The sequence below is a fragment of the Hypomesus transpacificus genome, unplaced genomic scaffold, assembly GCF_021917145.1.
Source record: "Hypomesus transpacificus isolate Combined female unplaced genomic scaffold, fHypTra1 scaffold_55, whole genome shotgun sequence".
Lineage (NCBI taxonomy): Eukaryota > Metazoa > Chordata > Actinopteri > Osmeriformes > Osmeridae > Hypomesus > Hypomesus transpacificus.
The window spans coordinates 212,741-227,939 of record NW_025814032.1 but is presented as its reverse complement, the minus strand read 5'-3'; the positions used below and the strand labels follow the sequence as shown (position 1 = coordinate 227,939).

Below are 15,199 nucleotides of genomic sequence, written 5' to 3'. Positions count from 1 at the left end.
TCAACTTAAATGAAGAACATCTGTATGCATACCACACACATAGCGACACACAAAGAGCATAGAAAAAAAATTAAATACAAAGGAAAACAAACTCTGTGTCCTACTCATTTCAGTTCTGTCCTTGGTGACATCATTTTTCTCTTTTTTCCTTCTTCGGCTATTCACTATGACTGAAGCTTTTCACTCACGGTGACAAGCTGTACCTATCTGTACCTAACAGTCTGTCCAGTATGCAGTACTCTAAGCCATGAATAATACTAACTCATAGCTTCTCTCCCTGCTTGTCCCCAGTGTAACCCCCAAGTTCCCCACCCAGGGGGACAAGCATCTCCGTGAGGACATCAGCATCATGACCCGCTTTTACGCCAGCATCCTGTCAGACAAGAAGTACCTGGCCGCATGCCAATTGGTCCCACCTGGTGAGCTTGGCGCCAACCCCGTCCCCAGCACCCTCTCTGCCGGGATATTCGGATCGCTTATTGTGTCCAGCACTTCTCCAATATCGATCTTAAGTAAGCCTACAGCGATGGACCCCAGAGTACACCACTATTACTGCCCAAGGCATGGTTTTACACAGGTCAAATGCACTTCTGGACTGTACACCACTGGGCTGAGGATAGACAGACTGGTAGATTGAGCAATTGTTATGGTCATCCGTCTGTCTATGTTTTTATTTGACTGTCAATCTTTTGGCCTATCAATTTATGGATTTGGTGTATTATCTTTCTAGCACACTTTCTTGCTTCTTTGTTTTCTCTTTGTCCACGTCTGTCTGCCTTGTCGTCTTCTGTCTACTTCAGTCTCTTTTTGCCCTCTCTTTTTGCTTTCTATATTTTCATCTCTCTGACCACCACTTTCTTCCTACTCTCATCATTCAGCCATGAGGTGAAGTGTAGATTTGTTACCTGTGTCAAAAGGCATGACTGATTTCCATTTTCTATGATTCTCATCACGACGCCTCATTGGAGCAGTTGCTCCCTCCAGATCGATTTGTCAATTTGTCAAACAAAAAAACTGGAAAGTACAAATTGAGAAATTGACCCGCCCGCATTTACCCATCCAGACCTCCCTTTCCTTTGCACTCCTGATATGACCCAAGAGAGAGAGAAAAAAATAATTGGTTTCACACTCATACACATTGACAAGCTCCAAAGTAGACTGTCCAAGAGCCACTGATTTGAGGGTTGCATACTTCCATTCTTAAACGTGCTGTAAAGTGGAATTGAAAATGAGTTTTAAGTTCATCACACCACAGAAGAATGTGTTGTTAACTACCCATCCAAATTCAAATGAAAAAAAACTGACAAGTATGTTAAATTAGGCTTTGAAATCGTGAGAAAATCAGCAGTCTTTTCTGCTTGAGACTGGGGGGGGTGTCGCCCGAAGGAGCTGAAGCTCCGCCCCCTCGAATTGATTGAATTCAGCAACAACAGCAACACTATCAGAACAGACCTACCTGCAGTCTCTGAGTGTTTTATGTGTTAATTAATTTGTCTTTGCATCGTACCAGCTGATTAACAAAATGCAACCGTCTGTGATCTGACGTAGATAGGTCGCTGTGACTTAGATAGGTCGGATTTTTGCCCCGCCTATACAAAACCTGAGCTGAAAACGGAGAGAAAGAGAAACTGTTCAACGGTCTAACTCCACATTTCAGTGCGACAAAGTTTTTTTGTGCTTTGCACTTGCTTTCAGGAACTAATTTTACACGTATATAATGTACTGAGAAGCGAATCATGGAATTTGCTTTACAGCATCTCTAACGAAATGGAAAGGAAGTGGACAATTTATGGACCCTTTATAGGCAGTGGCTCTAGCCATCTTCTACTACCATAGGATTTCCCTCTTCTCAATCTCAGTGTTTTGGGATTAACTGCTCAGAGTCATCTTCGCTTGTCAAAAATGTCTCCCTCCATCAAATAGATCAGTAAAATTCACTCCACTTGTTTTTCTTGTGGATGCTCTGTGTTTGTGAAGATTGAGCAGAGCAGTGGATTGGAACAGAGACAGATCACCATGAATGAACAACATTTTAGGAGAGGGTTACAGGATAGAAATTGGCAAACATTCTTTGTGACTCGCATACTGGGACATGGAGGAACAGAAAAGAGAGTTGGAGCTGAAAGTAGTAAAAACAAACCTCAGGTCTGGGGTTTGGATCACGGAGAATAGCTGTTTAAACCACCTATGTGTCTTGTGCCTGAGGTTGAAAAAAGAGAGGAAAGATAAGAAGGAAATATATTACCAGGTTTCAAAAGAACAGGAGTCAAAGTGAGCAAGGAGAAACCCAGAGGGGAAGAGGGGGAAAGAGAAAGATAACTTTTGAGAGATAGCAAGAAAGAATGAAAGTGTGTCTGTCTATGCCTACTGACTGTGAATCTGTGTGCATAGACAACCAGGATCCCTCGTTGAACAGCCTGTCTGTAATGACTGCTGCTGACCCCAGAAACAACATGGACTCCAGTTCTCGCTCCCAACAAAGTGGACAGGGATGGATCAACACATACCCGCTCTCCAGTGGCATGTCTACAACATCTAAGAAATCTGGTATGCACACAAACATACACATATGCACACACACAAATACAAACATAAACATATTTTACCTGTTCAATGTCACTTTCCAGGAATTTCTAAGAAAAGCAACAAAGGCACTCAGCTGCATAAGTATTACATGAAGCGTAGGACCTTGCTGCTGGCTCTTCTGGTGAGACAGTCTGTTATTCTTCCCTTCTTCCTAGTTGTGTGAGAATGGTGGACATTATTATTCTGCTTTTATTCCCACTGACAAATGTGTATGTGGATATACACTCACTGGCCACTTTATTAGGCTTCAGAATTGCCTTCATTCTTTGTCTCATACTTTCAACAAGGTGTTGGAAACATTCCTCAGAGATTTTGGTCCATATTGACATGATAGAATCACGCAATTGCTGCAGATTTGTTGGCTGCACATCCATTATACGAATATCCCGTTCCACCACGTCCTAAAGGTGCTCTATTGGATTGAGATCTGGTGATTGTCGAGGCCATTGGAGTACAGTTAACTCATTGTCATGTTCAACAAACCAGTTTGAGTTGATTTGAGCTTTGTGACATGGTGCATTATCCTGCTGGAAGTAGCCAACCAATGATGGGTACACTGTGGTCATAAAGGGATGGACATGGTCAGCAATAATACTCAGGTAGGCTTTTGCGTTTGAACAAAGCTCAATTGGTACTAAGGGGCCCAAAGTGTGCCAAGACGATATCCCCCACTCCATTACACCACCACCAGCTTGAACCTATTGATACAAGGCAGGATGGATCCACACTTTCATGTTGTTTACGCAAAATTCTGACCCTACCATCTGAATGTCGCAGCTGAAATCGAGACTCATCAGACCAGACAACGTTTTTCCAATCTTCTATTGTCCAATTTTGGTGAGCCTGTGCGAATTGTAGCCGCAGTTTCCTGTTCTTAGCTGACATGAGTGGCACCCGCCGTGTGGTCTTCTGCTGCTGTAGCCCATCTGCTTCAAGGTTTGACGTGTTGTGCGTTCATAGATAGTATTTTGCATACCTTGGTTGTAACGAGTGGTTATTTGAGTTACTGTTGCCTTTCTATCAGCTCGAACCAGTCTGCCCATTCTCCTCTGACCTCTGACATCAACAAGGCATTTTCGTCCACACAGCTGCCGCTCACTGGGTATTTTCTCTTTTTCGGAGCATTCTCTGTACACCCTAGAAATGGTTGTGCGTCAAAATCCCAGTACATCAGCAGTTTCTGTAAAACTCCAGTCCATCTGGCACCAACAACCATGCTACGTTCAAAGTAACTTAAATGCTCGGTCACTTCTGATGCTTGGTTTGAACTTCAGCAAGTCGTCTTGATCACGTCTACACATCACGAGTTGCTGCCATGTGATTGACTGATTAGCTGTTTGTGTTAACAAGCAATTGAAGAGGTGTACTTAATAAAGTTGCCAGTGAGTGTACATGTTTGTATATATTCATTAATTTGTATTCTTTTGATTGGTTCCCTTGAAAATAAGACTTGATTATTTCTCTCTCCCTCCTCCCTTTTCCTTTTCTTTATTTCTCCTTTTCTTCGTGATTTCTCCTCCCTTTTCTACTTTCTCCAGGCCAGTGAGATTGAGCGCTTGACAATGTGGTATAATCCACTGTCCACCCATGAGCTGGCCATTTCTACAGAGCAGTCCGTGGAGACCAGCATTGCCAACTGGAGGTCCAAGTACATCAGTCTGACAGAGAAGCAGTGGAAGGACAATGTCAACCTGGCCTGGAGCATGGCTCCTTACCTGGCTATGCAACTGCCCTCGAGGTACTTATAGCTACACACACACATACAGATATTTGCACATGGAGTGGCACAGTATTACAGCAGTGGTTCCCATGGCACACCTTTTTCTAGGGTGGACAATAGTAAACAGTATGTTTAGCCGGGGCTAACCAACTGCCAAATAATTCTAGACTTTGTGGAACACCGGTAGCAAACGCATTGAACGTTCAGAAAAGTATTTTGTATTTCGATTTGTTTGATTTACATTTACACGATTTATTGTAAATGCTGAAAATAATTCCATGCTCCAGGAGAACACTTTATTCTTATGTGGATGCAACAATGCAATGTGTGATTTGCAGGACATTAATTTCTAATTGATATTTCTGGCCCAGTTTGCCATCTCAAAAACAGGGACAGGGATCAATTAGATCTTTCAGAGGCATGGTCCATAAACCAAGTTTACCAAATAAACCAGGCTTATGTCAGTTTGTCTGACTAATTTCCAGTTGATTCAGTTCCATAAAGCCAGTTGAATGTAGTTCAAACTCAGTTACTGGATCGAGACGAGATCAATGACTGGATCGATGACGTCAATTTCCAGTTATATATATATTCCGCCATTTAGAATTTTAAGGAAACGTGTTTTTGCTTCACCTCCTACAATTTGTGTCCAATCTTTCTCAGAATTGGCACACATCGTAGTCAGAGCAACCCTCACTCAGGTATTATTTATATATTTGATTTTCAAAACCGTTTGTCCGGTACAGCCAATCAAAATCGGCAACAAAGCAACCAAAAAGGAAGTTGGGTCAAATCTCAGCAAATCTTTGAGATGTCAACAGAAACTTGGTACGATGACTCAGAACCCTCTTCTGAAGATGTCTAAACAATTTGGTGTCCTGGGACATCCCGTGTGTGACTCATAATAATTTGTGATAATAGCCAAATTGATGCGGCCGCCATTTTGAATTCATTGAAGAAGAAAAAAATCTCTACTCCTCCTACACATGTTGTCCAATCGTCACCAAATTTGGCAGAGGTTATCTTCAGACCAAGCCTCACAAAACCTATCACATGGTTTATTGATTTTCGAAACCTTTCGCCTGGTACAGGCAATCAAAATGTGCCGTTAAGCACATGAAGTTGAAGGAAGTTGGGTTGTATCTCAGCAAATCTTTGATGGATTCACACCAAACTTGCTGCGTGTACTCGTTACCCTCTTCTGAGGATGTCTAAAATGTTTTCTGGGTCATTTGACTGCTTGGCCACCTCATTGCTGCTCGCAGCTATAATAATTTTTGTTTCTTTTCCCATCCCTAAGGATCTGACAATATTTGGACTACATAGACAACGTCGGTGTCAAAAGTTTTGTCTTGGTAGAAATTGAGTTGCTTGTATTTTTATTTACGTTCCGTTGCACAGTTTAGGCTGAACTTAAGTTTTTGTGTCAACAAAGGGTACTCAGTGGTGCCAACGTCACAGCATCAGCACACGTTAGCAACGACGCATGGATACAACGTGCATAGATGTGCTGTTGCACAGCGAGTATCTTATCGTGCCGCGGTGTACTAGCAGCATCATACATGTACATTTGAGCAAATCAAAACTTGCATGTCGAGTAAGTAATGTCACATTAAATAATGTATTTAAACTCAAGCTTGTGCGTCAGTGTCTTCAATGCCACAGCCTAAACTTTAGGTCAAAAGAAACATTTCACTCAGTGAAGTTTAGCTAGCAACAGCAGCTAGCTTGCTCGTTGCAAACTTCTTTTGAATTAGCCATTTCCACGCCGCGGACCCCCTATTGAAGACCTCTGGGTTAGGACATTAAGGAATCCTATGTTTAATATGTAATAATCAGTCTAATCCCAATTCAGTCAAGAAAATCGCGTAGTAGATTTGAACATTTATTGTTACATGACATGGACATGTAGATTTAACTTTGGCGGAGTGGATGATCTAAGGCAGAGGTCGGCAACCTCATGCGGCTCTTTAACGCTGCCCTAGTGGCTCCCTGGAGCTTTTAGAAAAATATGAAAATGGAAAAAGCGGTGTTTACATATTTTTTTGTTTTAACCTCTTAAGGAGTAGCGTCACAAGTATGTGATAATTCGAAAGCGGGCCCCACAGAGTACCGTCACACATGTGTGATTCTGAACATTACAACCTACTATTTTCCGATAGACAAAAACTATATGACAATTTCTGTCCAACGTCACAACAACAAAAATCTTACTTCCGGGTGCAGTGTTTCCCACAGATTAGAAAGCTATATGTGGCGGGGGGGGGGGGGGGGGGGGGGGGGGGTGTTGTTTCATGTCAGACCGGGGGGGGGGGGTCGAAATAATTCACAAAATCAATCAACAACAACAAACAAATAATTTCTGCATATGCAGGTAGCGACGCTGCATACAGGGTGCTAAATAACTATTTAACTGGTCGGCTCCATGACGCCGGGTAAGTAGCTAGCTCTTGAAACTTCTCACCAAAACAACGAAGGGGAACCTTCGATTAAGACATGTCCGTCGGTACCTAGCGAAAAGTAGCCTCAACTTTCCTAGACCTTTAGCTACGGCACTAATGCTGAAGGCTCGCTGATGTAGCTGTCGGTCTCACTAGAACGGCGTATGCATCGTTGCTAACGTGTGCTGACGTAGTGACTGTGTGTGTATGTGAGAAAGACGCGTGCGTGAAAGAGACGGAGGGAGAGCAGGGAAAGGAAATGCAGCTGAACGAATACGCTGCGTGTTTTTACCTAAATAGCGATAAAAAAAAATGTTTACGAAACGCAATGTGTGGCGGCCGGTGTTGATTCTGTGGCGCACCGCCACAAATTAGTCTATGTGTGGGAAACACTGGGGTGGATAACATCGATCTTGGCTGGCGATAGTAAACCTTAACAAGCCATTGAAGCCAACATGATTTTCCATGTCATTTAACCACAAACACGTTTTATGATTATTATGATTATAACACGTTTCATGATTATGATCTTGTGAACTGAAAAACGAGACGTTCCCGATGTCGTTGCTGTTGATATTGTTAGCGAATAACGGTAGTGCTAATATTGTAACGGTGTATCAAACTCAGTGACTGAGATCGCTAGCTAGCTAGCTACTGCTGTACTGTACTGTAGCTATAATATCCAACTTATCGATCAAAGATTTTCTGGACTGCGTGAGCTTTATAGCTATCTGTCTGCCTGGACACAATAATTTGCATTCGGGGGTTAATAAAGTCTATCTATCTTATCGACTATGGAAACTTTATCATATGGCTTCAAATGTTACAATGAGGAGGCTAACAAGTACCACTAGCAGAAAGTAGCATGGCTACGAGTTTTATGCTAGGTTGCTAGGTAACGGAAGCTAGCTAGCTTTTTTAATGCTCATTATGTTTTTGTAGCCTACTTATCATTTTGATAATAGGCTAATATAGCTAATATAGACACTTAGAGCATGTTTTTGCCTTCATTATAAGGCTTATATAAGGCTTTTAATTTTTTTGCGGCTCCAGACAGAATTGTTTTTTGTTTTTTGGTCCAATATGTCTCTTTCAACATTTTGGGTTGCCGACCCCTGATCTAAGGGAAGCTCTCCCTGCCTCCTCGATGCAACACACATTAGGGCTGTCCCCACTCAGTCGACTAGTCGATTTTCTGGTTTATATGCTCTTGGTCGACTAAGATTTTTTTTGTCGCGCTGCCGTATGGCAGTGTGAGATCTGATTCCTGCTTGTGTCATCATTGCTGAATTAACGAAATGTTCTACATAAATTGTAGATTGTATTATTTAAGACAAATAAAGCAACTCAAAAAATATATAATTTAAAATAAAAGGTGTTACTGTTTCCCTTTCGTTAATCTGCGCTTTGTTTTGGTTTGGTATTTTTGCACACGACACGAGCACAATTGGCTGCAGAACTACAAACTCTACCATAGCCTACTTTGTCGGTGTTATTAGTCAAAATGGCAAACAGATCTGTGGTATTTCATAAAAGTAGATTTACATTACTGAGTACCGGGTGACTCGAAAAACGTTGAATGCAAACTCTGCCAACAACGGTTTATTTTTCATAGTTCGACGTCGAATATGATGTAGCCTACCACCTGAAAAACGTACGTTGGTCTAGCCCTACTTCACTCATGCTAACGCGCTGGGTTGAAAAATGAATATGCTTATTATAAGAATCACATCCAAATCGAATGACATTATCTTCTCCGGCCAAGACAACAAAATCTTTCTCTGTTGCACCGTTCTCCACTCAACTTCTACATAAGTTCGCATGCTGCAACAGAGATACAATCCCCCAAACACTCCGCCAGGCTATGTGTAGAGCGGAGCGCCGCTGCTCCTGAGCCACAGGAGAACCCCCTGACATCCCACTACGTACGTACTAGTGGCAAAAACGAGCGTTTCCTGGATGCGGGGGTCATGCTAGCATTAGTGATGACTATGACTATGTGTGCATGTCAATCGTGTTACATTAACATTAACATTTTAGTCATTTAGTCATTTATACATATCATCTGATGTGCGGTTTACCGAGCCGTCCCACGCGCACATCCCGTCCAGACCCGGTGCTGGACGGAAGGTGTACCTGCGTCAAGCCAAATACAACGACCATCTCCCCGGTACCCTTCTCATCCGACATCGGGCAGATAACAACCTCTAAAGAGCTGCCCCTCTTGCGCCCGTCAGCGAACCCATCAGGATGTACACAAAGGCAGCACGTATGCTGGAACACGAAGATATGTTTATCTAGTGAGAATGACTAGTGTCAGCAGAGCACCTGCTGTTCCCTGGCCGGTGTCCAGGGTGTCTCCGCAGATATCTTGACTCGGACGCTGGATTTTGATCGATTGCTACCGAATCAGAGCACGCCTGCGGATCACCAGTGCTGAGCCAAGATCTACGGAGACATTCTACCATTATTGTGATCCGGTAACCTCTCATCCATACAGGGCAGAGTTACAGCTGTCTCTAGAGACCCATTCCTCTAGCGCCCGTGCATGTTGTACCATCAATGTCCCTATGTGAGAATGAATAAACAAATGTGTCGGCAGAGCACCCACCGTTCCCTGGAGTCAAGGGCATCTCTAGAGATATCTCGGTTCAGACACTATGGATTCTGATTGATAGCTACCAGATCAGAGCACGTCTGCGGATCACTACGCCTGAACCAAGATCTAAAGAGATATTCTACTGCTATGGGTTAAGAAGCCGACCTAGCCACCATCTGTAATGCCATTCGTTTATTGATGCAGTAGTTAAGCTTGACCATATGGCCGCAAGGCTCCGTACATACAAAACTCATAGACCTCTGGGCTCCGATGATGTCCAAGGCATTGGGGCGTACATAGCCCTCGTATGCCGATGAAGACCAACGCCCCATCATTTTCAGAGCGGCTGTAGGCACTTTGGATGATGCCCAGGTGGCTGCCCAGATCCGGAAGCAGTGTGCTGTGTATAGCTCCGGGGACAGCCCACAGCAAGCACACAGTATGCGGAGTCGTTGCGAAAACCAGGATCTCGTCATGGCCTTGCCTTCGTCGGTGACGAACAAGGGCTCGGATTGCGTCGCCCGTGGGCGACATAGCAGGTACCGGGACATGGAGGAGAGTTGACAAAAAGCACAATTAGTTCGAGCAATCACGATTGGGGTACTTCTGCATGCAACATCAGTCTTTGAATGTTTTAGGACAACTGTAACCATGATGCTTGCCACAGAAACATCAGACATGGTTAGGTCACGACATGGATCGAAAGTGGCACACCTGGTGGTGAATTCCCCACACCGCAAAACCCATAGAAGGCCGTGAAAAATACTGACTCAAGGAGAGTGTCGACGTAGGGCCCGAAGCACCCTTGTCTCAGATGGGACACCAGCGCGTGCAAGAGGCTTAAGGTGATTGGTAAACGTTTATCTTTGGTCTCCGGACGTTGCTTCCTCAGCCCGTTCTTCAGCAGGCGGATACTTGGGTTCCCGAGCAGCCTGCATGCTGAGGGCTCTGAACAACGTACATGAAATTGAATGCCTGACACCAGTGCTTTAATGGAGGAGGGATGCAGCTTCGGTGATTCGAAGCAATGAACTATGAAGGCACACAACACAGATATGTTCACAGGCATAGGACTCACACCAAATGCGGCGCAGAAACCAGAGAATTGAAGCCATGCCCTGTCGTAGGATTTGAATGTGGATGGGGCGATACCCTTTCTCATGTATTCACCAGCCGATACAACGTACATGTGCAGCGCACCCGGGCCTAGTCTAGTACAGTCAGGGGTAATGGCGGACATGCCAACCCGTCTGGTAGCGCGTGAGGTCGCAGCATTCAGGACTCCTGAAAGTTGAAACGAGACAGAGCGTCTGCGCTTCTGTACTCTAGGCCTGGAATAAATGCGGCTCGCAATATGAAATTACCAAGCACGCTTGTCCATGTTAGCCATCTGACTAAGCGATTAATGAAAGGCACCGAATACCTCCCTTTATGGATGATGTAAACAGTAGCTTCGTTGTCACAAAACACGGTTATTTTCTTCCTACACCATAAATGCCCCCAAAATAGACAAGCAATCACAATTGGATATAATTCCTGTAGGGTTGTGGAGTAAGTCTCCGGAGCTAGAGAGACTATCTCTAAGGGCCATGCTCCGGAGAACCACTCGTTGCTGTGAAACCCCCCCAAACCCAACTGAGGGAGCCGCGACCGTATAGAAATCGAGAGCGCGGGCGACGCCACAGAATCGTGATAGAAAAAACTGGTACCGTTCCAAAGCTCCCACAGCACGCTCCAAAAACACAAATCCGATCGGCACCCGTCGTCCAACACCACGCAGTCTCGGAGATGAGGCACGCTTTTAGCCACAACCAAGAGACAGGACACGAACGCGCGGCCCTGGGGTATGATGCGCATCGCAAAATTCTGATGCCCCAGCAACGAAAGCAGCTCACGTTTAGCCATCGAAGCGGCGCCCGAAGCGGCCTTCAGGACGCTTCGAACGCGCTCCAGTTTTTCCACGGGTAACAACGCCTTCATGGTATCTAGGTTGATACCAAGGAATTCCAAAGAGGTGAACGGGCCCACGGTTGTCCCTCAACACCAGCCCGCGGTCAGAGACGACGGAAAATCCCCCACCAAAAAATCGTCCAGCAGGTGCAAGACGGACGGCAGCCTGTGGACATTAACCAGGATCCAGCACAGCACCTCCAACAGCAAGTCCAAAATACGCGGGCTGCTGCGGCAGCCAAATGCCAACCTGACGGAGAAGTACAGCTTCCTGCCCCACTTAACGCTGAATAAATGCCACTGAGAGGGGTGAAGGGGCATGACCTTAGACGCGTCGGTGATGTCGGCTTTCCCCAGCCACGCTCCCCTGCCTGCGGTTTTAATCATGCTGATTGCATTATCCACGCTAGCATAGTACAGCGAAAAAGACTCCAGTGGGATCAAACTATTAATGCTGGGTACAACGCCGTCGTAAAGGGCAGACAAATCAATTATGATGTGTTTCTTGCCAGAATACTTTCGCGTTGCGACGCTTATGGGGCTTACACAGTAAGGGGCGAAAGGGGGCACGGGGAAAGGACCGATCATGAACCCTTTAGCCATTTCCTTCTCAATGAGCGCTTCGACGACCGCCGGCTCTTTGAACGCCGTTTGCAAATTAGGACACTCATGACTCACATCAGGCAGATAACAAAGACCAGCAAGAAACCCATGCACCAAACCATTGAGTAAATAAGACATAAAACAGCGATTGGGATGCCTCCCTAACGCGGCAGAAAGTCTTGACACGTCGAGTGGGGTTGACGGGTGTTTATCATTTCCCCTTTCGGAGCCGGGCGGGCCCGACGAGGGTACACAGATTGGGGATGAGCATCCCCGCAATAACTGCAAGCATGCAGAAACCTACAATTAGTAAATCGACAAACACTTTCGTTGTACGTGATGCAAAGCGAGGTGCTTGCACCGGAGGAGGGCCGTACCTTCCTCCGACCGGCTTCACCGCCCGAGGTGGATGCTCCGTAGGCCGACCCCTCTGTGTTGATTGGCAGTGCAAGTCCTCGGGCACAGATTCACCGTGTGGGCCAGCAAACCACACACAGAACAACACATCGGCGCATGCCCAGTGAACACCCTGCTGACCAGATCGAGGTCAAGCACACGGACGTTGAACTTTTGGATGTACAACGCAGCCTTGGCAGAAAAGCATTTGTGGTACTCGTAGAATAGGGTTCCGCCACAGCACGTTGCTAGATCGGAAATCAATGCCAGATAGGTATCGAACTCCACGCGGCGCTCAGGGTAGGCCTCGCAGAGCATGTCACGGTATACGCTGAAAGCCTCGTAGAAGTCGGGCAGAGTTAGGTTTTTGGACATCCTGGGATCACACCCCTTGAGGAGCACGGACACTTCCCCGCACTCGACTACCCACCTGTCCACCAAATCCACAGAGCATAGCAGTATATTCACTAGATTGACATTGTTACCTGCCAGGATTTGGTTCCTCAGATGGGCAGAAATACCGGCAGCGAGAGACAGGAACGGCGCCCCAGAAGCGACCGCTGGTAAGGCGGAAGCCAGAGTCCACCTTGGAGTTGCGGCGAAGTCCAAGGCCGCCGGAGTGCCTCCGGACCCGGGGATCTGCAGAGCCAACGCCGTCGCTGACCTGCCCACCAACGTGACGACACAAGCTCCCATGTCAGCCAGAGATACTTTAATATCCAAAAAGGCCACCAGCACCGGGTCCGAACGGGAGGTTCGGGCTCCTCTCCAGGACTCAAGCCCTTTTTCTGGATGCCGATTGGGAAGAGGTGCCCCGTTTCCCCTTTCCTGCCGGAGCGCTCGGGGGAGCAGTAGGAGCAACCCCGCCGCACTCCACGAAAAAATCGAACAGTTCCTCGTAGTTGCATCGTCTGGGGGGAGACACACCCCGGTCGTACAGGGAGTCAAGGATGCCACTGACTGGCCAATCATTGATGGTAGCCGATCTCTGGGCCAGACTTGAGATGCTTTGAACTTGGCCATTCCCCTCGTCGCCGAGGTCCACGAAGCATGCACCTCCGGGTGATTGATTGGAACCCTCCACCAAACACCCCCAACAAACGGGTCGGCTCCGAATCAGAGGAGCCGCCCATGCCAAAGCCGAAAAACAAGACAGCCAACAGACGCGGGACCAGAAACAACATTGGCAGCAGCACTGATCATACAACAACCGGGGTGAGTGTGTGCGTATCTGCGCGTCTTTCAAAGACGCCTTATCGGACGTGGCCCAATGGAAATGCGCTGCTAATATGGGTGTGGTAGTGGGCGGAGGAAGGAAGGTGGAGTAAGACGCCTTATGTCCCCGATGACTGACGCACACTGCCCGATTGCCCTGTGTTACGATGATATTCTGTCGGAGGATGGGCCAAGGAACGCACCACAATGAAAAAGAGTTGACTTTGTTTATTAATCGAGCTGCTCGGATCAGGTCACCACGACAGGCAAAGTGGTTGGCATGACTGACAAACATGTCTCTCAGGTAGACATTATATATGAGCTGGACCATACAAATATAGTAACCACCAAAACATATCCTTAAACAGTAGACATTCCACAACTTAAGGCATAGGAAGAACAACACACAGGTGGTGCAGCAATCACTCATCGTTTATACTATTTTCTGCATGTTGCTCTGTCCAAAGGTTAAAGTGCACATTCTCCTATCTATATGTGTATTGTCCGAGACCTGCTGCTTGACTTCTTGACCACAGCAAGAGACAACCTCACACATGTATAGAAAACCCGGGTATCAGTCCCCCCTCTTCTGTCTTTGGAAATGGTTTTACCATTTTCAACACACTAAATCACGGAACGAATGTCTGATAAGCCTGCACCCTTTCAATCAATATGGAATCAACTTGAATTCCCATCACAATTACCAATGATGCATGAGTTATCAGTCACCTGTACTCTATACTCGCACAACCAAAACCCCACTCCACACTTGGCAAAGAATGAGTAAAAGATCATGCGGCTAATCTACACTACACTCCACACAGACACTCACTTGGTCAAAACCCCTCTTATCATATGGGTAAAATCCCAAGTGTCATCTCCGTGTGACAATTCTAAGTTTACAACACTCTCATGCTAAATATACATAACACTCAATACAATTTTTAATGATTCCTTATTACATTCCTAACGGGAGGAAGGCTCTGAACTTAGGAATCGAAATCAACATCACACACAAACAAGTTTCAAGAAAGAGGATGTCTTCATCCGAGATTCAGCCGAACTCGAATTCCTCTTTAGGTATGGCCTCTCCTTCTCCTCTCCTTCTCCATCTGTTCAACTCAGTTTACCCATAATTAGACATTGCATGGCATGCAACACTATCTTTCCTAATCAACATTGTCGATGGAGTCAATTGATGAGAATGAGTCTTCAGAAGAAGTATCAGAACGTCCTCTAATAGATTTGATGTTAACCTCTATATTTCCTGTGGTTATGACCGGCATGTTAGTGATGGAGTGCAGAGATCTCACCATAAGTGCTCGAAATATTGGAAAGCAGCAACCCATGATCACTACAACAATCATGATTACCAGAAACACTGGTGCCAAGATGCCTACAATCCATGTCATTAGAGAATTGCCCTTGAACATGTTAGCTACGACGTCCAAGATCTGATTATTATGATATCCTCCTAACATTCTGGCATCCCGATTGGTCCTAACAATATTCTCCTGTATGTCTCTAATGTTGTCAATAGCTTTCGACAAATTACCAAGACCTTCGGATTCTGATGGAAGATATGTGCAGCATGAATCGTCACCTACAATAGCACAAACGCCTCCCTGAGCGGCGGTGATTGCGTCCAAAGCAATTCTATTATTTATAGTAAATTCTCTAATTGCAGCA

The 15,199-nt window shown here is 45.7% G+C and overlaps 1 protein-coding gene across 4 annotated transcripts in view; it reads left to right on the top strand.

Annotated features, from left to right (window-relative positions):
* The window catches only part of pi4kaa (phosphatidylinositol 4-kinase, catalytic, alpha a), a 227,268-nt gene that overhangs the window by 164,865 nt on the left and 47,204 nt on the right, over positions 1-15,199 (top strand). For 3 of the 4 annotated variants that reach the window (XM_047017382.1, XM_047017383.1, XM_047017385.1), the window contains exons 36-39: positions 292-512; positions 2,392-2,547; positions 2,628-2,707; positions 4,125-4,324. In XM_047017382.1, the coding sequence (XP_046873338.1) occupies positions 292-512; positions 2,392-2,547; positions 2,628-2,707; positions 4,125-4,324 (657 nt within the window). The remainder of the gene's footprint in view (positions 1-291; positions 513-2,391; positions 2,548-2,627; positions 2,708-4,124; positions 4,325-15,199) is intronic. The other variant, XM_047017384.1, reaches the window with a different exon arrangement.